Raw genomic sequence first — 27,949 nt, 5'->3', positions numbered from 1 at the left:
ACGCCCCATAATGACCAACTGCCATTAACCCAAACCAAATGTGCGAGTTTACTTAGCAAACGGAAAGCCATGAGAAACAGAACATACAATTACAAAAGCCCGTCGTGCACGAGTTGACAAGAGTGTTCATTGTTCATCATACGTTATACAGTAACATTTGGACACACACGACGAAAGCTCAGGAGATGGAGTGAGTGGCTCTGAAAAGAGCCGTTGGGTTGTAGGAGCGTGGTTTACTTGGAGCTGGTGTACTTGGTGACGGTTTTGGTGCCTTCAGACAGGCGTGCTTGGCCAGCTCACCGGGCAGCAGCAGACGCACAGCGGTCTGGATCTCCCGGGAAGAGATGGTGGAGCGCTTGTTGTAGTGAGCCAAGCGAGACGCTTCTCCGGCGATGCGCTCAAAGATGTCGTTGACGAACGAGTTCATGATGCCCATGGCCTTGGAGGAGATGCCGGTGTCGGGGTGGACCTGCTTCAACACCTTGTACACGTAGATGGCGTAACTCTCCTTCCTGGACTTCCTCTTTTTGCCGCTTTTGGCGGCGGTCTTGGTGACGGCTTTCTTGGAGCCCTTCTTGGGCGCAGGCTTGGTTGGTTCAGGCATGATGTTGATGGTCGATACCGAGTGACAGGCTTCAGCTCAGCGGACATTCTTATATTCGTGCTGCTGTTCTGGCGAGCGTGTGGTTTCTTTATTCTGATTGGATGCTTTAAGGTGGCGGGCTGATTTGGTCCTCAATTGAGGTCGATTGTTTGAGTTCATGTGTCGTCTTAACAATGGATGTTACTTGCGTTTAAAACATGGTTTAATAAAAATGTGTATGTTTCATGAAAAATCGAGTTTGTAAATAAAGTATTTGTTTAATCACTTTTGTAATTATATATGCGTATATCGGGAAACTTCAGGCCAATGTGAATAATTAAAATGCAGGGGAACCATTGTTTTTATATAGAATTAAAACATGTTGTCAAATCGCTAGTTTCGGTTATACCCTCAGAATGTATCAGAAAATAATGAATACAATCGTTTCATTTTGATCCTCTTTTAGAAAGACTGACGAGGCAGACGTTGACTGTGACAAAGACCTACAAGTTGGCCTTAGTCGTTTAAACCGAGCGCCCAACATCACTGAACACAAATGTGATTTTTGTTGTGCTCAAAATTCCGCAAGCCACAACAATTGTTGACGTGGGGTGCTACACTTTCCTTGCTTCTGTGTGAAATCGTGTCAAACTCAAATCCGGCCTGCCAACTTATTTTGTGAAGCCCGTCGAATAGATTGCTGGTCATGTTGGTGACAGAAGATGAAGGGTGTAGTGTTGTGTCGTTCGCAAACGATTCGTTCTAAAGAACGAATCTTTTGAGTAAACGTACTGAACGAACTGAGAAAGGACTGAGAACTGAGAAAGGAACAAGTGATTCGTTCCTTTCTCAGTTCAGTTGAACTCACTCTGCTGCGATCGTGCCGGTGGGAGGATTCATCATGATATGATGATGATTCTATGATTCTATGACTCGCTGAATCCTCGGCGTCAGCGAATGGCGCAGCTACTCATGGGGGCGTAGAGAGGGACTGAGGAGAGACTTCTCTACAGAACATTTATTTTTATTTTTTTAGGATTTCTTATTTTAATATTTGTTTTTACTTAAACGAGGCCTTTTTAATTTATTGTTGATTGCATTTAAGTTTATATTACATTTTATTATTATTATTATTTTAGTTTTATTTTGACTGAACGAGGATTCTCATCCGGTGATTCGCAAAAGATTCGGTCAGTGACTGAACCTCCATTTCTCCTCACTGTAAAAAAAAACAAAAACTGGTTACTGTTCGGGAGAACATAAGGGTCATGTGACAAACACACACATATACAACTAATTCAACATTTTAATATACAAATTATTAAAATACATTATTTAACAACAACAAATTCAACCTTTTAATATCTATTTTTTTATTTAAATAAATGATTAAATAAAAACAAATTCAACATTTTAATGTACAACATTTTTTAAATAAATTGCTGAATAAAAACAAATTCAACATTTTAATCTACAACATTTTTAAAATTAATAACTGAATATAAACAAATTCAAATTTTAATATACAACATTTTTAAAATAAATGATTAAATAAAAACAAATTCAACATTTTAATATACAACATTTTGAAAAAATAAATTACTGAATAAAAACAAATTCAACATTTTAATATACAACATTTTTTAAATAAATTATTAATTAAAAACAAATTCAACATTATAATATACAACATTTTTTAAATAAATGATTGAACAAAAACCAATTCAATATTTTAATATACAACATTTTTTAAATTAAATATTGAATAAAAACAATTTCAACATTTTAATATACAACATTTTTAAATAAATTATTTAATAAAAACAAAGTCAAAGTTTTAATATAATTTTTTTTTATATATATTATTTAATAACAACTAATTCAACCTTTTTATTATACAAACTATTAAGATACAGGGACTGTATCTTAATAATTAAGACTGGGAGTTAAATAATATATATATATTAACATATATATCCTGTGTTATTCTCTGTGTTATACTGATCTTTTAAGTATATATTTTATTGAGTGACCCTGGTCTCGAAAAACGCTCTATAAATATAAATTACTTACTTATATACTGAAACAACATCAATAAATAAGTAAATAAGCTACATTTCTAAATTAAAACATCATATAGGACGACCCTGACTTTTGATAGGAGAACTAGTTAAAAACACACAAGAAACTTGTTTTCAATACGTTCAACACGTATTTAGTTTATTTATAATTAGAAACAACACGACTAGTTAGTAAACAGCGCGTTAAATACTTCTGGCAGATAATGGATGATCTAATGATACCTGCTACGTAATGTGACTTAAATAAAAAATAACATTTTTTGAAAACTATACTGCGCATGACAGGCACGTATACAGGTGTGACACGTTCCATTTTTGTTTGTTTTTGTTGTTTATGTCCTCAGCAAGGGTTACCATAAACAAGTACTTATTGTATTTATATGAACTATTTACTCACTTGTTTATTTTTACCATTATAGAGAATCTCTCAATGTTTTAAGATAAAAGCTTTTGCATATTGTTTCAAAATCAAAAATAAATGAGTGTTTATTTGTATAAAATCCTGAACAGTTTACCAAACAGACACTGGAACACTGTACAAAATGTCTTATCAGTGTCATTCTTCGTATCTGAATAAAATCAATATAAGGTTTAAATATGAGACACTTTCAACAGTAGTTCTCATCTGATGTATTATTTTTTGCATTGCTGTGAAGATTCATTTATATGTTAACAACACATATACAGTATATTAATGACATTACTGAAAGACACAGTGGCACTGTTCATAAAACTTTATTAACATAAAACATCCACACAACAAAAATAAACAAACAAACCACATAATCCAAACTATAAAATAAAATAAAAGAATGCTTTAACAAAAGTTGGTCAACGCTGGCTCTCTCTGTCATGGTTTTCTGTCCTACTATGAATTGGTTAGACATGGGTTCTTCACACGGTAATTCAATGTTGTAGGAGTTGCCTTTCATGGAAGTCCCCAAAGTTCTCCATCAAAACCAGGGTCCACCATTTCCTTATTTGTGGAAGGTCAGACTGGAAGAAAAATATGTATTGAAAGAACTCAATGTTTGTTTTAAAAAAAAAACAGAGGTTAATATTTTGCAAATACTGCTGTGAAGTTGTAGGGTGCCGCAAAAAAAAACGATAAAAAAGATTAATTGGAACAAGTTAAATGATAAACGTGTTAAGTAGAACCCGAATTTAATATAGTTACAACCATATCTCACCATCAACCTGTAGACTCCACAGTCAACCCCACAAATTTGTTGTGGAGTGTGCTATATAAATCTATATTAAAAAATATATAAATTGAAAAAAGAAAGATAAATGATAATGTGAGCTTTACCACACTTTTTTTTGCCAAACATTGTTTCGCACCAGCTTCCAGCTGCCAGGACTTACTTTTGATGTAATCTTACTGCAAAGATAACAGATGAGTTTGTAAGCATTGTATAAAAAGGCACTTTGGATTTTTAGTACTGAACACACTCCAAAGAGTATTAATATTGAATACATTTTTCTGTTATTCAACATGTTTTAAAGACACACACATCCATGCAACATGCAACCATGTGACATGCAACCTCCAATGTGCATCCCAACATGCAAAACAAACCTTGAACTTCGAACTTTGAACAGGTTCACTCAAATGATTAAATGTGTAATAAGCAAACTGAACAGGTCTACATAATTTGGACAACCAAATCTATGGAGATTGGTAGAGTCCAGAAAGTGCATGAGCCTCTCTTTTGGCTTCATGATCTGCATGAAAATGTAAAACAATTTTGGCAACTTCACAATAGCCATAGTGCCTAAAGTAATGGTTTTGTTTCGTCATTTTTCATCAATTTAACACCAGAAACAACCCTTGATTTCTTATTTGTGGAAATCAAGCTCAATTAATGTTATTTGTTACATAAAATGCAGCCAGAAAAAAAGAATTACTTACACACAACATCCAGTGCCCTGGCTTCCAACAAGGGAAGACAATACAGTCTTTCCCAGCAAAGTCATCCTTAGGACAAAGTTAATCACAAATTGATATATCAGAAATCAGAATCAGAAATCCTTTATTTGTCCCGCGAGGGGAAATTCGGTTTAAACAACAGCAAGAGCAATATACCACAAATAAAACACCCAGAAATAAAATAATAAAATGAAAAAAATCTAACATTTATTATATATTTATATGTTATACATAATATATGGACAAGACAGACAGATCCAATTTCATGTTCTTACGGGAAATGCGAAGGATGGGTCAGCATAATTTGGAGGCAACCAGGTCACTACCACATATGCATTGGCAGTCCACATGTCCAGTCCCTAAAAAAACAAAATTGGAAGCCAACATGTATGCACTGCAACAAGAAGCTATTTTGTGTGTTGTTATTTTACATGTTGCTTGACCACCAAAGATATCACATGAAGACAGCAGTTTGCCACCTGTGTGTTTAAAAGAGTAGGAATGACTGAAAATCCATATGTCTGTTGATGTATTTGTCAATGCCAATGGAGCTCGTTACAAAACTTACCGTTGCCTCCAACTCCTCATTCAGACCCAAGATCCAGAGGTCTTCTCTTCTCAAAATGATGTTGCCAACTTCAGCCACTTGCTCGTGTTGACGCTCATTCCCCAATGTCCATTCAAGCTTTAAATTAAGTAGAAAAGAAAGAGAGGATCATTTAACATGGTTATGTGTCATGCAATTATTACAATTGAATAAAAACCCTTTTCTTACCATGTCTAGCTGCCGCTGACTTGGGTCACAGTCCTAACAACTCGTTCGGCAGACAGTTGTTTTATGTTGCACACCATCTCCTTATCTACATCAAAATAAATAAATTAGAAGACTACTAAAAACACAAGGGTATTACCCAATTATTGACAGGATGTATAATATATATGTATATACAGTATATATATATATATATATTCACACACACACACACTTACTCGTGGTTGGCAACAAAGTTGGTGCTACAGCTGCATCTTTCAGCAAATGGTCAGGGTTCACACACTCAACTATGTCTTGGTCCTCGGTCATCTTAAGATCACTTGAGAAGCCTGTAGTTGATGTAAAATGAATTAAATTAATTGAATTTTTGTATAACAACATGTTAATTGTATTGATTTCAAAATACCTAGTACAGCTTTTCCATGTACGTCGATTGCCACATTTGAGCTGAAAGTCTTCATAAGTCTGTTTTTTAGTTTGTTGTTCTTCTTGACATTGTAAAAATGAAGGATTGCCCTCATTTGAAAAAGATGGGTGGAGGGGTGTGACATGTTCAAAAAATAATTGTTTTTGTACATTTTGGAAAAAAGTTGCTCGGCAACCTGGCTGTTTATTTTGCCAGCAAGTTGAGGGACTAGGCCTATTTTGCGGAGAACATCTCTCTTGTCCTTGCTATTTCGCTCATGAAACCGATCTGACTGCACATAATGATCAGAAGACCCTGTAAAAGGATGTCCAATTGGATCACTGATAGGCTTTTTTACCTCAAGCCAAGGAAGGGTCACTTCGAGCTTTCCTTGTTTGGCAAGTAGGATGTTGGTCTCAGAGGGTTCTGCCAGACGCCCTTCATGAGGGTGTATGGGCACCCATTCTGGTGCACGAAGATTGGCATGAGTTGCAAGACCCTGTGCAAAGTCATAAATAATAATGTTTGGCAGATGTTTCCAGGGGAAAAAAACATCAACAAAGTCGCGGGGGCTTTCCGCTCTAAGGTCATTACGGGAGCCTGTTGGGTCAAGGCCACACTCTCTGCACAGTTCCCGTATAACATTAACCTTGAAAACAATATTGTATATTTGGAAGATTTAGTTACACATCATACAATAAAGTAGTTATCCACAAATGTGACTGACCCTTTGTTTTTGTAATTCCTCCTTTAGACGCTCCTCAGTCACAGAGATTTCTGCAGTCTCAGAGCCAGGTTTCGAAGGTTTAACTTTCAGATATTCAGTGTTTATAACACTGTCCGACCGGCGTGTCTTTTTCCCAATCCAAGGGGCCCAAAAGTGATAAGTGGGTTTTACTCCAAACTGATTTTGTCCAGTGCCTTTAATAAAAGCAATACACTTTAAAGTCACTGGATTTAATATTTGACATATGAAATAGCAAAAAGGACTGTACTTACTTGCAACAAATCCTCTGCATATCATCTCTTTGGACAATGCCTCCCAGAAGGTTTCTACATTTACCTCTCCAACAAAGTTCTCTGGAGGTTCATGCAGGTCACTGACTGCAGAAAATAAAATAAATGCCAAATATATATTAGTATAGTTTTAAGCAATAACATAATTTCAAAATAAAAGATGAGAACATGATTTTAATGAACATACTGGATAAGTTGAAAACACCCTTCTTATGCAGATCCAAAATCACGACTGGTGGGTAATCACCCCACTTAAGACATGAATATGTGTATTCATGGTCTGTGAGTGCTTCAAAGTGCAAATAGGCATGTAGCACTGTATCAGATGGTGGATATTTCAAACCTGTCAAGTCTTCGAAACACTAAACTGCCCTGCTCACTGAAGTATGCACCTTGAAAAAAAATAAACATTTTTACATGATACATTCATTTTTTGCAATATAAATATTTATGAACAATGTACCTGGAAAAGACTCCTCAAGGTTAAACACAATGAAATGTCAAGAAGTATATGATCATATGTGAGTATATATATATATATATATATATATATATATATATACAGTATATATATATAAACGTTGCTTGAACCTCAATTGCTTAAAAATAATAATTACTCACTTACTTACTAATGATTTAAATAAACAGAAACAATGTTGTAAGCCTACATTGTGCTTACGTTATACATCTGGAAAAACAAGTTAACAGAAGCGTTGCTGAAACTATGTGAAAACATTATGACATAAAATGACAGTTAACATTTAAAAAGGCGTAAAAATTGTCATTTAACTTCGTGAAAACGTTATGAAATGACAGTTAACAATTAAAAAAGCGTAAAAAAGAAATGTAAAAAATGTCATTTGTTTATTTGACCGTGCTGTCCGCCATTTAACTACGTGAAAACGTTATTACATGAAATGACAGTAAACATTTAAAAAAGCGAAAAAGATTTAATATAACTACGTTCAAACTTTATGAAATTAAATGACAGTTAACATTTAAAAAAGCGTAAAAAAGAAAGGAAAAAATGTAATTTGTTTATTTTACCGTGTTGTCCGCCATGGTTCTCACAGTTTTAATTGTTTTTGCGTCTTGTCCGAATTCCTCCATCTTCCTCTCTTCGTCTTCGACAAGTCTTTCACGAAATAAAAAAGAAGGCGTGGTTAGTCTGAGGCCACTTCCTGAATTGACCACACCCCCAACGGTCGTCTAAACCCACTTCCGGTCTAAATCTACGGTCGGTCTGAATCCTCTGCCTCTGCAGCTGGATATACTTGTCCCAGCGTCTGTCATTTTAAAACACAGGACACATAAAAACGGAAAACCACCTTCAAAATAAAACAAAAGAACATAATCATGACAGTAGGAGGAACAACAGAAAATGAAAGAAAACTATGAGTTATAGATATTGTAACTTCTCAAATAACAGTTTCAAAGTATTATTAATTTAAAAACACTGACTTTGAAAATTGTGTTTTTTCATCTAAAAATACTCTACTATATACTGTATACTGTATTCACTTTTGATTGAGAATGAAGAAGAAATATACATTTGTGATTATAATACTGATATTCCAAAGAATGCCAAGGAAGAAAATGTCCACACAACCACAGTGGGGTTTATTGTTGTTAAATGTATATGCTTTCATTTAACAATACCCTTTCCGTTTTCATTGTAGAACCGCATCTGATTCAGAAGTTATTGAAAACCTGACTGTACAGATTGACCGTCAACATGTCAGCAGATTAAAAGTATGTCGCTCTGATATCTGAGATGGAGCTGTTCTCGAAAGAGGAACATTTTGATGAATAACTGCACTCTCTGACTTGAGCTTCAAACACTACCTAGTGGCTTAACTAAAGAAGTACAGTTATTAGTATTTCATGTCAGACAGGATTTCGCGGAACGGTGAAGGTACCATTTCAGTCCGGGCGAAATGTGAAATATGTTGTAGAAAGTGTCCTTCAATCGCACAATTGAACTTATTTTCACTAATCAAAACTTCTTTTTTTTTTAAACATTGGCGTTTGCAACGTGTGACGTCACCACGTAGGAAGTGTCCGGACCAAAATAGTGAGCTGGAAAATGTCGGTGCGACTGGAGCAGCGTGTGTCGGATAAATACAGAAACGATATGACCAGCGTAAAGCTGTTTATTGTATGTTCAATATAATAACAATACACCTGAACCCACTGTGAACTCTTTTGCAACTTTATTCACAGCGTACTCGTAAAATCACGGCAAAAACATAACAGAAAGTAACATCCACTCCGGCCCCTCTGTCGTCTTTATCATCGCATGTTCTCTGGTCCCTATGGTAACGTGTAAACATACCTTCAAAATAAAATGATACAGGTAATACCGACGCACCATGAAACGGGTATAAAGTCCATGTTTTACTCACCATAACACCGCTAACATATCACGTGACCCAGATGCGAGAAGATAACGTGTTAACTTTTCAAAATAAAACTTAGCGACTCGGATAATTCATAACTAACTATTGACCCACGGACCGGTACCGAGCCGCGGCCCAGTGGTTGGGGACCCCTACACTAGATGACTATATTGTAATATCTTGCGAGTGTTTTATTGCCTTATTTTGATTGGCTGAGTCAAATAGTAGAGCGATGGGCTCATTTCTATTATGATAAACAAGGTCTTAACATCAGTTTAATGGAGTCTGAGCAAAATAGCATTAAGTTTAAATGGCTATATAGTTTGTTGTATAAACATATTACATTTAGTCTTTTGTCATTTATTTATATATATATATATACTATACTGTTGACGTTGGAGAATGGAATCCAGGAGAGTCTGGAACTCTCCTAGGAGAGATTGGAATTCCAAGCGATGGGATTATTTTTTGAATAATCTGTTCTTTTTAGAGTTATAGACAAAAATGTTTTTTCAATTTTATGTAGCGACTGGAGCTCAGTTGTCTTCGTCTTCATCTTCATCCAAAAAGACACTTAACAACATCCAAATACCTTCAAACTGCCTGACTGTCTAACATAAGAGATTAAGCCTAACAAACAAGTATCATCCACTCAAAACAATCGTAAAACATAGAATTCCTATCTCAACTAGTAGAATCCCGAACTCTCCTAGATTCCAGTCTCCACTGTGACGAGAGGGACTCATCCTTCGTATTTTGCTAGTGTGAAAAAAACAGTATACAGTTCATAGATTCTTCTTTTGGGTTTATTTGCTTTAATTGGTGTTTCATATATATATATATATATATATATATATATATATATATATATATATATATATATATATATATATATATACATTAATCACATATGCAACTCACAAGGGTGATTCAGAAGTCAGTTATTTATCATCCACAATAAAATGTTTGCACTCCAGTTCAGAGATTTAAAAAAATGATGGAATTGTTTTTACATATGTCGGCAGCCGACTTTGCCAGCTACACTTAAGATTCGATCTTGTTCTCTTTAAAAAAGCCATGGCCGAGATTTTCAAATGGCATGGCAACAATTTAATTTAGTCATTTAATATTTGCACTATATGAGATTGTAGTGATTTAAAAAACAAATCTAACTAGACATAAAGTGATTGCTATATAAATAGAGATTATTATTATTATAATTATTATTAATATAAACATGAAGTTGTTATCAACTGTAACAAATCCAGGTGCGCGTCCACATCCATACACAAACCGCAGCTACAGCCATCTGCACACGAACAGGCTGTACTGAGATTCTGTTTTCAATTATCTTCAATTTGTTTATTTTGCAAACAAATGAATTGTTGTGGAAATTCAATATGCAATGTGTTGGTACAATAAAAAAAACGATTCTATCCTCATTGGTAAATACAATATATGTCTAGGTATTTGGGGATTTACTCTTTATGTTAGAAACATGTAACTGATGTGATATTAACAATTTTTCTATTAGTGATAATTATTAAACTTAATTGCTTTAGTTTCATGAAATGTAATAAAACTACAGTTGTGTTCACACTTTATTATTAATTATTATTTACAAAGTAATTAGTAAGTTTTAAATGGGTGGTGCCCGATTTTCTTTAAGTCAATTCCTTTAAAATGTCAAAATAACATTGTTTGTTTGGTGGCTGTTACTCATGGTCTGCTGTCAACTGTAAACCCAATTTCCCGAAGAGGGAATAATAAAGTCTGTTTATGTATCTACTGAAGTTCACAAGTAGAGATACACTGACTTAAAAATAAAGGCATGCCCAATATGTTGCTAGGTTAGTTAATCCTAAATGAAAATGTATAAACTAGCTTTATTTAAATGCATATCAAAACATGTTAGAGATTCAGACAAACGTATGAAAATTAAAAATATGTTTCTTAAACTGCTGATGTACATGCCAGAATGTATTACATACGTTAACACAGGTAACATGTTAAAGTACTTGCATACAGCATACATCTTATTTATCGTTAGGTTAATAACCTAGCTAGACAGTTTGTAATAAAGTGTATTGAGCATAGATTGATAGTGAGTGATATACTGTATAGTCAATGTTATATACCCGGTTGGCATGATTGTATGCATAAATGTACAAATACTAAACCTGGTCTTAATCTAGACGTTGATTAAACATCTAAATAAAGACTAAATCTAAACTTTAATGTATATTGAGCAATGGCCATTCAAGTCACTTAAGTCCAATATTTGGACACCAGTTTTAAAAAGTTTTGTGCAATTATTTTTAGGGTCAATGCTCGTTATTTAAACTATTTAATTAAATTGTCTAGTTTTGGTTTAAAAAAAAAGACGTTGATTCGATATGTCTGGATTTAGACGTCTAAATATAAAATACACTTTCAATTGATAAATGACTTGGACTTGTATACATGATAAGTAAATGATGAATTAAAACGACCTATTTTAAATTTTTATGTAATATTTTTCCAAAAAATATATATCGTCTATACTTTGGTCAAAAATAGAGCACGATTATAAACAGGACTTAAAGGCTCGGTGGGTGTAGATAGACAGACAGATATTTTTGCACATGGCGTACATCAGAAGTTGTAATGTGACCAAAGTACCTGCAGAGGGCAGAGTAGATGTGACAAACGGGGAGTCAGACAAAGAAGGGAGGACATGAAAACAATCGCATGGACTTGCTCAGAGGTAACTATGCGAGTTTCAAACCACGTTGGAGGAAACGAGATGCTCACACAGGAAACCACAAGTGTGTCACACGTTGGTTATTGTTTTTTTGTCTTCTCTGAACTTTAAAACTCGCACTTGGTCAGATCTTTCCTGCTTGCATCTTGCCATTGTCGTGGAGTTGTCTTCTTCAACAGAGAAGCGTGAGCGAGAGCAGCGTTGGCTTCTATTTTAAACCGTTAGGCGCACGCGCGTCACTGAGAAGCCTTGTTCTTCTCCCCCGTCTGATTGGTCACTTGTGCACGCCTGCCGCCTACAGGAACATAACGTCGCTACTGAAGGAGGAGATACTTGGAGGAATCCGATTTGAAATTCATATATTCTTTTTAATTATTTTCGAGTGAATTTAATATCAGATAAGATGTTAAAAAACAGAAGACATTAAACTTTCAGGACTTTTACTTTCTACGTTTGTTTTTGTCAAAGCTTTGTAATTGTAAGAAACTAAGATAGTCATTGTTAGTAATCTAATCTAATACCACTTTTAAAAATAAAGGTAATTAAGGTCATAGAATGTGAATGCACTGATACAAAGAAAACTGTATCTTCTATCTTTGCAAAATAATGTGTGTGTTAGTTATTGTTCATTTTAAATAAAGGTTTGGGTCATGTTACAAGCACATACTTGACAGTTAGATCTTAGTTTCAGTTTTATTGGAATAGACTCCCTGTGAGTTTTGGTGATTTTTGACCAATAGCTTGATTTTGTGATATTACATTCATAATTCCACATTTTTTTGTATTAATTCAAATCGAGAACAGAATGTACTTTTTCTTAATTAAATTTGGGAAATTATTTAAAAAATATATATATAGAACGTTGAAACATATTAAAAAAGCTGAACATATTTACTTGTTTATTAGTGGGAAAAAATCACCATTAAGCCAGATATATTTACGCACAAGATTATAACGCACTAAAAACCAATTGACAACTTCTAAAAGGTTCAAATACTATAATTCTGCTTTGTTTTTTGTCAAAGTTTTGTAATTGTAAGAAATAAATCATAAAGAATGCAATGCCATTGTGGTGGATGGATTCTGAATATATAAATATACAAACAAAACATGTCTCTATTCTATTCTTGCGGGAGTTCCGAATAACCTCCAATGAGCCAGAGCTTTAGTTATTGGTTTTTAGTGTTAGTAAGTAAGTAAGTAAGTCATTTTTATTTGTATAGCTCTTTTCCAGACCAGGGTCACAAAGCGCTTAAACAATCAAAACAATATTCAATAAAGTATGTATTTTAAAGATCAAGATAAAACTGATAACACCACAGGAGTTCCAGAAAATCAAGGAAAAGCCTGAACAAATAGAAACGTCTTAAGATGTTTCTTAAAGGAGTCAGTAGACTCCAATCAAACACAGAGAGAGAGGAAGATCGTTCCAAAGCTTAGGAGCAACAGCCTGAAAAGATTTCTCTCCTCTGGTCCTGAAACGTGTGCGAGGAACCATAAGTAGATTCTGATCCACAGACCTCAGAGCCCGAGCTGGGGTGTAAGGCTGGATAAGATCAGTGATGTAAGGAGGAGCCTGACCATGAATAGATCTGAAAGTAAGAACCAGAATTTTAAAGTCGACCCTGAAAGAAAGAAAAATGAAAAGTTAGGTCATTTTAAATAAAGTTTCGGGTCATGCTCACATAATCGAGTTAGATCCGCTTAGTTTCGGTTTTACTTCAATCGACTACCTATTCAGGGTTAAGTTGAAATGTGCTTTTCGTGTCGTTAATCAACCAGTTGTGTTACGATTTGATGATTTTGAACATGATCAACAATAGTAATGTTTCAGAAAATTTACATTTCAAATAATACATGTACATCAAGAAATTATTTTAATGTGGCCATGACATGCACTGGAAATTAAACTTTGAAATCTGTTTGAGGAAGTAAAACGTTCTAATGAGTTATCACATGATGGGTTATCTTGTTTATCAGATGGAATGTGAGGCTGAACAGTTACAAATATTCCCTGAAACATTGATCTGAAAATATGAAATTTGTATAAAACTGTTTAAACATTGTAGTGAACAGTTTGTTCATTCAATTCCACATTTTGAATAAGATCGATAAACAGAAACATGATTCATCTCTTTAAAGGGAGTGTGTGGCTCTTAAAAGAGCCTTTGTCTCATTTCGTTGACGTTGATGTTTAACCTCCAAAGCCGTACAGTGTGCGACCTTGTCTCTTCAGAGCGTAGACCGCGTCCATGGCGGTCACGGTCTTCCTCTTAGCGTGCTCGGTGTAGGTGACGGCGTCACGGATGACATTCTCCAGGAACACCTTCAACACACCACGAGTCTCTTCGTAGATCAGGCCGGAGATACGCTTCACTCCACCACGGCGAGCCAGACGGCGGATGGCGGGTTTGGTGATTCCCTGGATGTTGTCGCGGAGAACCTTGCCATGACGCTTGGCGCCTCCTTTTCCGAGTCCTTTGCCGCCCTTCCCTCGTCCAGACATTGTAGTAGTTCGAGTGGTCAAACTGCGAGTGTTGCAATGCCAAAAATGCGTCACTTGTTAAAGACATCCAGTCAATACAAACGTTACAATGACCGTTTTAAAGATGGTTTTACATTACATATGAACTTCAGGTTCACATTTATTTATAATAGATTAATCTTTTAATTCATATTAATCATGGATTATACGTCTTCTTATTCTTTTGCTTTCGGCTACTCCCTTCAGAGGTCGCCACAGCGAATCAACCTCTTGGATTATATGTCTAAGAGGTGAAAATTAACTTTCTGAATGTAAAAAAGAACACGCATCTCTTCATCATTAGATATTACCTTATTATGAATTATCATCATGCATCTTGTTGTAATTAAAAACTAATTAATTATTAATGAACTAAAATGAAAAGTTTTGTTGATGAGGCATACATACAGATTTTCACATAAAGCTCTCCGCCAAGAGAAAACCACTCTGTATGGATGAAGGAAGCTGAAACACTAGGATCTGATACACGTGTGTATTTGGTAAATTCCAAAAGTGAGAGCTGAGTTGAATATATAATTTATTTTCTTCTCTTGGTTGTGACAGGACAGTAGGGTGTAGGGAAGTGACAGATGTTGTTAATCTTCCTAAAATAACTTTCATTTCAGCAAGACATCAAAATAAGATCTCATCAAATCCCAACAGACAAAACGCTGTAGCTCAAGAGAATTTTGGAAGTTAGACCGGCCGTGATCATTGATTTAGTTTCGGACATAACAGACGAGGACAGGTTGCGGTGCAAATATTCCATATCAAACTCACTTTATGGAGGTCCGTTAATCTTGCACATAAGAAAGACTTGAGTAACAGGAGTGATCACACAGTCCAAAATATCACCAGCTGATGAGAACATTATTGAGGAAACCTCACTGTCAGGAAATATACTTGAAGATTGTTTCAATATGTTGACATTTTAGCCTATTATAAGTCTATAGGCGTATGTTATAATATTGTATATGTATATATAATTTTGTTTTAAAATAAACATTCACCACTTGGAAAGAATGTGGAATCTAAATATATAATTCACAATCATGAACCTAATCTGGATTTTAGAACTGATAATGTCAACTATTTTTTATGTCCAATTGCGCTTTTAAAAAAAAAGCATTTTCAGTGTGCGCATTACTAAGCGTAATATGCTAGATTATAAAAGTGTCTTTGCTGCACTTTTGACCTGACACGAATTTAACATGCTTGGGAGCAAATTGTATCAGTATCTAACACAAGATTATTGATCAATGACTGTAGTGTATGGCTGTTCATTTAAAACATTTTTTATTATCAATGCATAACAAAAAACAAAGTTTAATTTGTAACACTGGAAAGAACATATACTGTTTAAAATACGTTTTTGACCCAGCAGATGGGGCTAATCAAATATTTGCAAGGATGTCGTTTATCAGAATCCGAAACTTTTATTGTCAGTGTTGTAAACATGGGAATCATACGGTCACACATCACTGCGGAAGAATGGATATCAAGCGAACACCCAGGAAAGCTCACCTCAAACAAGCCGCACCACATCTCAGACTGTCGACAAAGACTTACAAGTCCACGTTACTCGTGTAAACCGAGCTCCCAGCACCGCTGCAGCCTCGATTGATGAACGTAAATGTCATTTTCCGTTCTGCGAGCCACAGCAACAACTGATGTGATGCTACATTTTAAACTTGCTTCTGTGTACAATCGAGTCCAACTTAAATGTGGCCCGCAAACACATTATGAAGCCCGTCAAACAATTCAGATTAATTCAATCAATAATTTTTCGTGAAAGCGCTTCGACTTAAAATAAACTCTAATGCTTAAGTTGGACTATATTAAACGAGAAAAGCGGACACGTTTGGTTCTTAGCTCTAATTGAATACAATTCAATAATTTAAATTGTTACAGGATCTTGCTCTCTGGATTGAGGTGGGTGGCTCTTAAAAGAACCGTTGAGTTTGTTATGATAAGTCGTTTACTTGGATTTCGCCGCTTTCTCGGTCTTCTTGGGCAGCAGGACTGCCTGGATGTTGGGCAACACTCCACCCTGAGCGATGGTCACTCCTCCGAGCAGCTTGTTGAGCTCCTCGTCGTTGCGGACAGCCAGCTGCAGGTGACGCGGGATGATTCTGCTCTTCTTGTTGTCGCGGGCGGCGTTTCCAGCCAACTCCAGGATCTCAGCGGTCAGATACTCCAGCACAGCTGCCATGTAGACGGGAGCACCAGCGCCGACACGCTTAGCGTAGTTTCCCTTCCTCAGCAGTCTGTGGACACGACCGACTGGGAACTGGAGTCCAGCTCTGGAAGAACGGGACTTGGCCTTAGCACGGGACTTGCCTCCAGTTTTGCCTCTGCCGCTCATGGTTGTAGACGTTGTTGATGATCGTGACTATCGGACAGTGTCTTTATATATCCTTGAGTAGAGGGCGGTTCTTTCTTGCTCACAGCAAAGCTCTTAAAGCTTTCCTCCAATGAAAGGCCGAGTTTGTGGAGGGGTCGCCTTCAGAGGCGTGGTCACATATGAGCTGGAACTGAACGTTTGTAAGTAAGTCACTTTATATTTGTAGAGCGCTTTTCCAGAACAGGACCACAAAGCTCTTAAACTATCAAAACAATAGTAAATAAAATATATGCTTTAAAGGTAAACACAGCACCGTTTTTATTCATCACATACTTGTAAAAACTGATAAATCCAAAGAGATGCCTTAAATGGAAAAGTTATGCGGTTCTTAATAGGAAGATGAGAAACAATTTTGACGGATCTTGACATCAATGATCGTGTTTTAGACTTCTTTAGAATATTCTGATAAATGTATCCATTAAAATGGATCAAACTATTCACAAAACACTAACATGTTATATTTAACTTCATGTTGCGATAGTCTATACATAAAGTTTTTTTTGTTTGTTTTTTTTATATATGTTTTAGTTTCCTACTTTTGTGATGTTTATTTTACCACCTGATATAAATGAATCTCCTGTTGTTAACTTTGACTAAACTTTCCTCCAGTATCACAAGTGTGAATGGCTGTCAAAAGCACTACCGAATTTCCCCTCGCGGGACTAATAAGGGATTCTAAAAAAAACAAATAAAATAGAATAAAATAAACATATTTTGTTCAAACCTAAGCAATATACATAGGTTTGATTTCTTAACTATATGTGCTTAACTATTATGTAAATACATAATTATGATTTAAAACTTTTTTTTTTATGATTTGATATTTATGATCAATGTATTCAGATCAATAAAGGTTACTATATACACATAAACACATTGAAACAATGTGCAAACAAATACATGGTTACATGGTTAATTTCCTTTATGTATGTACATATACAATATGTGTTATGTATATATATAAATATAAAAAATACATGTTATATATATATATATATATATATATATATATCATGTATTTTTTTTGTTGAATTTGATATTGAATGACCAATGTAAACAGTTCAATATAAGGTGAAAATAAACTATACAGGTGAACATGGGTCTAAACTAATGTCATGTCACATGTACTTGAATGAGTGTTATTGACAGCATGTGACATGTTGAGTGACAGTTGCTCTGTAGAGGAGTTGGGTGGCTCTGAAAAGAGCCTTTAATGGAAGCAGAGATTTCAGCGTCTACTTCTTCTTGGGAGCTGCTTTCTTGACCTTGGGTTTAACGACCTTCTTGGCAGGAGATTTCTTCACTGCTAGCTTCTTCTTCGCCGCCACCTTCTTGGGGCTCTTGGCTACCACCTTCTTTGCGGCCTTCTTGGGACTCTTGGCTGCTGCTCTCTTCGCTGCTGGCTTCTTTGCCGCCTTCTTCGGGGACTTCTTGGCGGCTGCTGTCTTCTTCACGGCGGTCTTGGCCTTCTTGGCCGCTGCTGGTTTCTTGGCTTTAGGTGCAGCTTTCTTGACTTTAGGAGCTTCTTTCTTGCTCAGCTTGAAGGAGCCAGAAGCTCCGGTGCCCTTGGTCTGGACGAGAGTTCCTGCGACGACCAGCTTCTTAACAGCGGTCTTGACGCGAACGTTGTTCTTCTCCACATCGTATCCAGTGGCGGCGAGAGCCTTCTTGATGGCGGCCAGAGAGACTCCGCTGCGCTCCTGGGAGGCGGACACAGCATTGGCGGCCTTGCTCGTCGTCTTCTTCTTCTTGACGGCTTTGGCCGGAGCGGCGGCGGGAGCTGGAGCGACTTCTGCCATGATCTCAGATTCTCAATCTAACGCGGGTCAGACTAGACTGACATGCGCGGGGAGTGGGATGGATTTAAACTCACCATGAGAACCGTGGAGAGTGAAGGCGGCTGCAGCTCCAGCGAGCAGCGTCTCACTGCTCTTCTCTTGTGTTTTCTCTTCGTCTTTCAAGCTAAAAAACAACAACATGGGTCAAATAAATCATTATTTTACTGAACATGTGTGAAAGCTGTAAGGAAATGACAACTTTACTGTAATCAATCATCTAGATTTAACACACATTTCAAATAGTCACTTGATTAACTGATAATCTTACATATTTAATTCATATTAAATAATCCTATTCTTGCATTGCATTCACTGACTGCAACACAAGGCCGAGGTCACAAACCCTCACACACACAGAAACACTAAACAATCCCAGATTCCAAGAAGTCAGTGTGAACCTGTTTGAGAACTCACACTGAAGGGCACAAGTCGCTGGGAAGAGACAGATTCTAGAAAACAACAAACCTTTGGTAAGTTTCCACTACGATCACGTGCGACGGCCATCTTAGAATCAAGTGTTTACAGTCACTGACCAATCCTACATTCACATTTGACTAGAGGCGTTAACCTGAATATTGTACTATAAAGATCCACCGTTTTGTCTGATCTTTGCGTTCTGGCATTCGAAGACGTCTGCGATAGATCTCTCTGCTTGCTAGCGCCCGTGTTCACGTAAGTTTGTCTCTGACTTTTGCATAATTCACTAAACAAGCATTTTTCTTAAACTCATCCATGTGTCTGTCCTTCATTCCATCACCACGTACGAGGCTGGGGAGGGGTCGGTTCATCGGAACACAGAAACCCCTAACAAAGCGGACATGTTTATTTTCCCGTTTAACACACGGACACATCAACTAGATTCGCAATATTGGCTGTGAATATGAATATATATATATAATATATGAATATCGTCATAACTTCACCTCTTTGCTGTCGTCAGCGCTCGTACTCGCAGATATCTTCCTCGTTTTTCTTCTATAAAACTTGTAAAATAAATAAAAACACCTTCAAACCACGTTGTTAAGGTAGAAGCGTCTTAATGTCTCACATATTGATGTCTTTAATGTGACTTTTCTCGACGTATGTTGAAACATTTGACGTTTGATTCAAGTAGCAAACACACACTTACAGGCGCCGCTTGATGTCACTTGACTTACTTGCTGCTCGATTACACGACACGTGTTTTCTAAATACAAAATAGAAATAGAGTTTCATGCCGCTTTTATTTTCATATACAGTATATATTCTCTCTTGGAAATGTAACAATCTTAACTTCCACTCTGACGCTGAGAGTCTGGAAGATTGATTTTAACAGACAAAGAAAACCTCAAATGTGATATAAGACCACTGAACACAGGCGACTTCTTGTATTTTATATTCAAGTAAATAAACATTAATTTGTACATTTTTAAATAACCAAATATTCTGATATGAAATTGAAGGTGAAATCTAGCTTTGTTCTGTTGACCAGGAATGGAGCATCAAATATATTCCACATAATAGTTTTTGTATTCACCCAGACTTCTTTGAGGATCTATCGATTGTTCAAATTGTACGCTTATTTTGTCCTATAACTTCTTTTGACTAGATTTATAAGGTTCATCTATCTATAGTGACAGCAAGAAAACACAAAAAATACTAAATGTCATCACTGGAAGGACTTGTGGTTTAAACTTCAATTAATCCAACAAAAGTTCAACAAAGAGGAACTTTTATTTCCAGTGTTGTAAAAATAACAAGGAATTGTTTTTCAGGTCAGTACAGAATAAAACAATGAAACAAGAAAACACACAAAATAAACAAAGAAAAACAGAACTAAGCACCAAGCACTATTCTACGGTGCCTGAAGTTGTTTTGTCACTTTTATTTTGATAGTTAATTGTTCTCAAAAATCACCAATGTGATCTTAGACCACTGAAAACAAACGTTAACTTCACAGGTTAGTCGAGAAAATACAAATAAGATAACAAATGTGTTTCTCACATGAAATAAAAGTTTGATTCAAGATGTTTGACATTTCTTGAAGCCTTCAGTGCTGACCTTGGTTCACAGACAAAGAACATGTGTTGTGAGAATGTTGCAGGACAAATGCCGGGTGCTTGCCAATGCAGAGCAGTAGACTTTACCTTAAACAAGACTAAACAAAAGTTGATGTTTGAAGAAGCTTTTTTTTTTTTCACAAACTTTTGAAAAATATTTGACAGTGGCGTTTTGAAGCGTCATCTACAAGTGTGATGTAGCTAAAGATAGTTTTGTTAGTTTGACTGGCCGTGAACATTGATTTAATTTGGGACATAACTGATGAGAACTTGACTGGTTGCGGATCAAACATTTCAAACTAACTTCATGTCGGTTAATATTGCACCAAATAAAACACAAGAGATGTCAGTGTTACAAGCCTTGTTGACATCATTTTAGCCTCTTAGTATATACTGGTGTACTTATTATTCTAAATAATTACTCTGGTAGAATTTAAATACAATTCATAATCATATTGTTTGATAATATTTGGACCTAATGACGAAAGCTCAGGCGATGGAGTGAGTGGCTCTTAAAAGAGCCGTTGGGTTGTAGGAGCGAGGTTTACTTGGAGCTGGTGTACTTGGTGACGGCTTTGGTGCCTTCAGACACTGCGTGCTTGGCCAGCTCACCGGGCAGCAGCAGACGCACAGCGGTCTGGATCTCCCGGGAAGAGATGGTGGAGCGCTTGTTGTAGTGAGCCAAGCGAGACGCTTCTCCGGCGATGCGCTCAAATATGTCGTTGACGAACGAGTTCATGATGCCCATGGCCTTGGAGGAGATACCGGTGTCGGGGTGGACCTGCTTCAGCACCTTGTACACGTAGATGGCGTAACTCTCCTTCCTGGACTTCCTCCTCTTTTTGCCGCTTTTGGCGGCGGTTTTGGTGACGGCTTTCTTGGAGCCCTTCTTTGGCGCAGGCTTGGCTGGCTCAGGCATGATGACGAGGGTCGAGTGACTGGCTGCAGCTCAACGGACATTCTTATACTCGTGCTGCTGCTCCGGCGAGTGTGTGGTCTCCTTATTCTGATTGGCTGTTTCAAAAAGTGGCGGGCTGATTTGCTTCTCAATAGTTAGAGGGGCTTTGTGTATAGTGTATGTCTTAACGGTCCAATTAGGTCCAATTTATGTAACATGGTCAAATTATTATTTATATTTCATGAGCGTGTATGAATACACAAATGAGTTTGTTTTTTTTAATCGCTATTTTCACTGGATCTGCCTTTATTTGGAAATGTCCGGACAATGGGAATAATTGCCAAAAGGGCTGGTGAACACATGATTAGGTTCATCTATTTTTTAAATATAATTTTAAACATCGGTTAAGGTAATAGTGGATCTCCTTCCTCATGCAAATCAACGCATTATAGTTACAATTGTTTATTGTATTTATTTTTGTATTCGTCGGTCAGCGCTTTATTTATTAGCCTGTTTTGTCGCTCGCGAACGATTTGTTCGAGCGGACGAATCTTTTGATTGAACGTACTGAACCGAATCATTGCATGAACTAATTCGTTCCTTTCTCAGTTCGGTTGAGCTCAGCCGCGACCGGTGCCGGTGGGAGGGATTCTATGTCAGCGAACGACTCAGACAGCTGTAACGATAACAGTATATATAGGTTTGCCTGGTTTAAGTAACTGATGTTTTTTTTCTTCTTATAACTCCGGACACAAGGAGGCATCGAGAGATTGTGACCAGAGCAAGTCGAGTTGTACAAGCGGGACTGCTTGTTTACATACAAATGTGATATTTGAGAGGCAAAGATTCTTCACATTCGCACAGAGAGACAATTGATCAGTATGTGACAGAACTACGAAATGAAAGCAAAACATGTGAGACAGAGAATTGACTGACTCTTTGATAAAAGACAGACTGGTGTGTGGGATTCCTGATAATGGTCTTAGAGAACGTCAATTGAGAGAAGAAAATCTAGACCTGTAAAAAGCAATGAAACTATGCAGAGCAGCAGAAGTAGTGAAAGTTCAAGCAAAATAACTGTTAAGTGATGGCTGCAAAGTAGATGCTGTAAATGTAAAAAACACAGAGAGGGAAAAGTGCTGTTTCAGAAAATAAACAAATCGAAATCACCAGGATACAGTAAAGAAAGGACCTGTGGTCAATGTGGAATGCAACATCCTCCTAAAAAATGCCCAGCTTATGGTAAATCATGCAACAACTGTAACAAAAATAAAAAATTATGCTCGGAGCTGCAGAAATCCAACCCCAAAACAAAGCAAAGACCAGACAGTGGATGAAGATGACACAGAGGAATTCTATGTAGATGCTGTGACAGAAAACAAAATGGAAAAAAAGGATTGGATGATGAAACTCAAAGTAAATGACACGTACGTGGAGGTTAAATTGGATACTGGTGCCCACCGAATATCATTTCAGAAGCAGAGTTCAAGAAAATCAGACCCAGACCGAAAATACATGAAACTAAAGTGAAAGTGGCTACTCAGGAGCACAAACACTTGGAAAGGAAAATGCGTGGTTAAAGTGACGCACAAAGACAAAGAACATTCATCGTAGTGCCAAAGAATGTGCAGCCCATACTAGGTTTAATGGCATGTGAGAGACTGAACCTGGTTAAGAGAGTGCTAGTGGTGGAAACTGAGGATGACCTCGACTATGATGAAATGATGAAAAACTACAGTGACCTGTTCCAGGGTCTTGGCTACCTGTCAGGAGAACACACCATCAGAGTGGTGCCCCCTCTGCAGTATTGTACGTCCTCACTATTAACCCTCTCTTGAGACGAATTATAGAAGACCTAAGGTTAAAAGGAATCACCACAACTAATGGAGAGAGAGTAGTAATAATGGCGTACGCACATGACATTGTTGTAGTCGTGAATAACCAAACAGAATTGGACATTATAAATGAACATCTATGTAATTACGGAAAAGCCTCTGAAGCTAAATTCAACCAAAACAAAACCGAGAGTGTGTGGTTTGGTGAAATAAATAAATAAACCAAAAAATAATATAAAAGACCAAAATGAAGTTTGTATTTTTGGAATCACGTTTTCTAATGTATGTAACTACAAGAAGAACTGGAACAAAAAAGAAAAAGAGGTCATAGAAGAACTTAGAAAATGGGATAATAAAACGACAAATTACAAATTAAGAATTTCAATCATAAATACCTTTTGTTTTGTTGAAATTTATATTTTTGAGTCTTTTCGAACATGCCACAAGAACAAAAACACTTGTATTGGTTCATCATTTGTATTGTCGTTTGTAAACTTTGGAGAACACGTTGCATGATGGTGATTCACCCACCCCCTGCACGGACTGTTAACACTCCTGCCCTCAGGCGGCAGGTACAGTGTGAAGTTCAGAACAACAAGACTGTAAAACTCTTTCTTTCCAACCGCCATCAGACTCCTCAACAGTTAAACCACCATCTACCTCATGCACTACTTGTTGCTGTGTTTTTAGATTTTAGTTCTTTCAAATGTGTATATATATTTATTTATATATATATGTGTGTATATATATATTTTTATACTGTGCACTTTTGTTGGGGGTACAAAGGAAGAATTTCATGGTATGTAGTACCTATGACAATAAACGCTTTGAATCTTGAAATGACGTCACTTTTATACAAATTTTAACAAAACTTAAAAGACAAAGGACAATGGACATGAATGTGTGTAGACTATGGTGTATTTTAAGTTTTTAGAATTCGGTGTTAAATTTGTGTGTTTTACTATAGATTTTATAACTTAACTTCAGAAGAAAGCATTTTATGATTACATGGAAAAAGTACCACTTAAAATTGTGTTATTTATTACTGGGCACGAAACCCAATTGATCAATGTAGATTTACTTTCCACTGAATCAAACTTGTGTTATATGTTTTGGAAATATTTAATACATGTCAACCCACAATCAGCGGTTTCACAGTCTTGTACTTTTGTGTGATTTTTGTCATGACAAAAATTGAAGGTCTTTAAAATATTTAGTCACCCAAGTCCAGCTCACTGAGAAAAAAAAAAAAGCTTCTGAGAAAAAACATTTTAGTGTAAAATATTTTTGGTGTCGTGCTCATTGATTTTCGTCTCTTAATATAACACAACAAGCAACCAAGTCTGGCTCCAAAGATGGCTGCTATTATAATAATCTGTCTTGTGTGTTGTTATATGAGTGTTTGAAATGTGGCTATGTATTTTTTGTAGACTGCTATCCTAAAAAGGGCTGCTCAGATACCCAGACGGCTGCCGAATTCCACATCTGCTGCTGTTCTGCAAGAAGCAACCATCCAGCCTGGGCCGACCGTGTGTAGGTCTGCTGCTACGGCTTCCAGTGCACCCACACCTGCCGCTTCGCGCTCGCCCATCGCCATAGGTTCTTGAATAGGGGACAACATACAAACAAATAAATGGATGACAAAGTGACTTGCACGAAAAAGACTTGGATTATAGCGTGGAGGAGTTGCACACTTTGTCGAAGACAACCTTGGCCCAGTGGCAGGACAATGTTGAGCAGTTTAACAATAAGGGAATACCTCATGATCTTTTTAAACAAATTATAACAGAGAATAGTAGACTCCGAACAGTGACTTTGGTTAACTGTATGACAAAAACAAGTCTTTAGAAATCGCAAAATACTAATAAAGTAGCATTTAGTTATGCACAAAATATTAAGATTTCTCAACAATCTTATTTTATTCTTGTTTCTTTTTTTAATTCTCCCATCTAGTGGACTCTTTGTTTAACTAAATCCATTATTGTAAACTAAATAAAATTGTGCTATACTCAGAATCAGAAACTTGTATTACCAGTGTTTTAGACACAACACAGGCAATAATAAAGTTAGATCTTTACAACCATACTACAATTACACTAACGATAATTCATTAAAACCCCAACTCTTCCATATTAAATTTGTTCACACTTTAAAAATGAAGATAATAAAAAAACTATATATTGAGTGCGGTAACCAGTCGTGAACTGTGGGGGTCGCTGCAATATAATCACTGATGGTTCGAAATAATCGCAAGTAAAAGTAACTCTACTGTCTCCACACACACATTAACATGAACTCACATATTTTTCACAGTATACATAATATATTGTCTTCATTTTGCATTTGATGGTATCACGTTCCCACAAAGGAGAGAGAGAGAGCCAACATAGAGAGTATTTTAATTAATGCATCACAGCAAGTCTCCACCAGGCATTCATTGCTGTAATTTGTCACGATGAGAGAAATATGAATGGAAGGGGGGGGGGGGGTTGAATGAGTGAGAAACAAATATATTTAGAGAGACAGACATCAAAAAAGGGTTTTATTATCATGGTTTAAGTCTAAAATACTCAACAGTTATGGATACGGTAGAAAATGTATTAACTCTCGAGGGTTACAACATTAGAACTGGGAGGCTATGAAGAACATTTTTGTGTTTATCTCAACAAGAGAGTTGAAGATTGTTCTGTCGACAGAAAACATCCACTTCCTGTTCACCTTGTCAAGACCCCAGAAACCCGATTACCACAACCGCGTACGTTCTTTACCGTCAGCCACATTCACATTCAGAAAAATCCTGTGTGTGTGTGCATGCGTGCGTGTGCACGCATAGATTTGAATGGGATGAATGACACTTCATCTTTATCTTCCTCCAAAAAGACACTTAAAAACATCAAAATATACTGCTCGTCTGTAACGTCCCTCTTGTATTGAAACCTTGACAAGAGGAATTGTCTTCACAAAATCCTGCATCATCTCGCTCACTTCTTTGTTCATCTGCTCCTCCATCATCTTCCTATCTTCCTCCATTTTCTTCATGTCTATCCTGCTCCTCTCCCATCTCCTGCACCATAGCCTTCTCCTTGTTCATCTCATCAGCCATCCTTTTCCTCTCACGCTCCTGGTCTTCTTTCATTTGGGAATCCATTCTCTCAAGCTCCATTTTGAACTTGGATTCAATCTCCCTTGATCTGCTCTCTCTCCTGACGAAACCCTGACAAGAGGAATTGTCTACTGTCTAGCACAAACGATATTTAACCAGAGTATTTCCGGTCCATATAGCTGGTTGATCTTTAAACTTCTGCCACAAACAAGCTTAAAATACAGTACAATTTTTTTTGTGGGTGAACTATCACTTTAACAGACTAAGATATCACAAAAACGTTATAAATTTGATAATAACAAGTATTACCATATGTAAAATACGACTCTTGTGTCAGATTAAGAATTGCAAAAATTAGAAACAGCTCGTTGAACAATCTTTCTAAACAGGCAGCAGAGGATTTTTTTTTTTAACAGTTTCATGACTGAATTTGTGTGTTTGGTGTTTTTAAATATCATTGTATCCCAGCTCGATGTCAGACATATAGTCATTTCTAATCTGAAAACAAACAGTTTATACATTTTTTTATTGTGTAGATTATTTATGCGACTACAATTTTTTTTTTATTTACCGTCGTTCTCGTGTTCCTGCAGAGCCCTCAGCTGCTCCACTGTAATTCCTGTAACAGAATAAAAGTAAGGTGATGTTTGAGTTAAAAAAAAAAAAAATGAAATCGCCAAAATAATCGAGTGTGCTTTTCAAAGTCAAAACTCACTCTTCCTCCGTTAAACCCAAACGTGTGTCGAACATCTGAAGCTGGTAATGAAGTTCACACTCACCCAGCTCCTGCGCGATCTCCTGTCTGCCGCTCAGAGGGTCCATGTTGTCACGTTGAGAAGGTTATGAAGTTTGATGAGGAGGACGTTTTGCTCAACATATATAGCACAGAACTCCACCCCGTTTTGTGTAAGTAAAGTTAAAGTATTACGCACGCGCCTCCCTCCCTTCCTCCCTCACCCATTTACAGTAAGGCCCGATTCCAATTCTCAGTTTGAGCCCTACCACTACCACTACCACTACCCCTAGCACTACCACTTCTCCAACCCGGTAGGCCCTTCGCGTCACCCTTCAGATTTGGGCCCGGTCTACCCTACGTTACGTCATCAATCGTTGCCGCTGACGTCAGCAGAAGCGACTCAGAACCTGCTGCAACAACAACACTGGCTTTGCTCCTTGCGTTATATCGTTTTATATATAATTTTTCTACAACAAGTCGCCGACCTATCCGAAGAAGAAGATATCATCGAAACATCCAAGTGCTGTTAGACAATTTCACGGTAAGTTTTTGCTTGAAAATAAGTTTTATACGCGCTAACGCTACCAGCGATTGATGTGTTTCTTTGTTTTGTTTTAAAAGTATGCAAACAGTATTGAAGT

At 36.7% G+C, this 27,949-nt stretch overlaps 2 protein-coding genes, 2 long non-coding RNA genes and 2 pseudogenes across 7 annotated transcripts; all 6 read right to left on the bottom strand.

Moving 5' to 3' along the window:
• Positions 1-233: 233 nt before the first annotated feature.
• Positions 234-609, bottom strand: LOC148088822 (histone H2B-like; annotated as a pseudogene).
• A 2,758-nt stretch (positions 610-3,367) lies between these two features.
• Positions 3,368-6,069, bottom strand: LOC148088821 (uncharacterized). 2 transcript variants are annotated; one of them, XR_015709349.1, is made up of 6 exons: positions 5,773-6,069; positions 5,585-5,695; positions 5,370-5,454; positions 5,163-5,279; positions 4,870-5,073; positions 3,368-4,642 (listed from the first exon to the last, which is right to left on the bottom strand). It is a non-coding gene; the product is annotated as an uncharacterized LOC148088821 (long non-coding RNA). The 2 variants fall into 2 exon arrangements; XR_015709345.1 differs by having other exon boundaries at positions 3,368-5,073.
• A 94-nt stretch (positions 6,070-6,163) lies between these two features.
• Positions 6,164-7,891, bottom strand: LOC148088820 (uncharacterized). 3 transcript variants are annotated; one of them, XR_015709358.1, is made up of 5 exons: positions 7,837-7,891; positions 6,977-7,181; positions 6,772-6,876; positions 6,500-6,693; positions 6,164-6,421 (listed from the first exon to the last, which is right to left on the bottom strand). It is a non-coding gene; the product is annotated as an uncharacterized LOC148088820 (long non-coding RNA). The 3 variants fall into 3 exon arrangements; XR_015709362.1 differs by having other exon boundaries at positions 6,164-6,271; XR_015709353.1 differs by having other exon boundaries at positions 6,164-6,693.
• An 8,424-nt stretch (positions 7,892-16,315) lies between these two features.
• LOC148088819 (histone H2A-like) lies at positions 16,316-16,820 on the bottom strand. The gene has a single exon (XM_087800330.1). It carries the CDS (start codon positions 16,818-16,820, stop codon positions 16,434-16,436), a length of 387 nt encoding a protein of 128 aa, XP_087656456.1. The 3' UTR covers positions 16,316-16,433.
• A 1,274-nt stretch (positions 16,821-18,094) lies between these two features.
• Positions 18,095-18,660, bottom strand: LOC148088818 (histone H1 pseudogene; annotated as a pseudogene).
• A 2,620-nt stretch (positions 18,661-21,280) lies between these two features.
• On the bottom strand, positions 21,281-21,655 carry LOC148088817 (histone H2B-like). Its single transcript, XM_087780463.1, has one exon. The coding sequence runs from the start codon at positions 21,653-21,655 to the stop codon at positions 21,281-21,283; it is 375 nt and encodes a 124-aa protein (XP_087636589.1).
• Positions 21,656-27,949: the final 6,294 nt, after the last annotated feature.

The sequence above is a fragment of the Callionymus lyra genome, chromosome 1, assembly GCF_982586985.1.
Source record: "Callionymus lyra chromosome 1, fCalLyr1.hap1.1, whole genome shotgun sequence".
In the NCBI taxonomy this organism is placed as follows: domain Eukaryota; kingdom Metazoa; phylum Chordata; class Actinopteri; order Syngnathiformes; family Callionymidae; genus Callionymus; species Callionymus lyra.
Note: the sequence above shows the minus strand (reverse complement) of the source record. Positions and strands in the feature narration are given on the sequence as shown.

Bases quoted from the DNA above. Each gene is read 5' to 3' on its own strand.
- LOC148088819 (XM_087800330.1), bottom strand. From the start codon at position 16,820: ATGAGCGGCAGAGGCAAAACTGGAGGCAAGTCCCGTGCTAAGGCCAAG.
- LOC148088817 (XM_087780463.1), bottom strand. From the start codon at position 21,655: ATGCCTGAGCCAGCCAAGCCTGCGCCAAAGAAGGGCTCCAAGAAAGCC.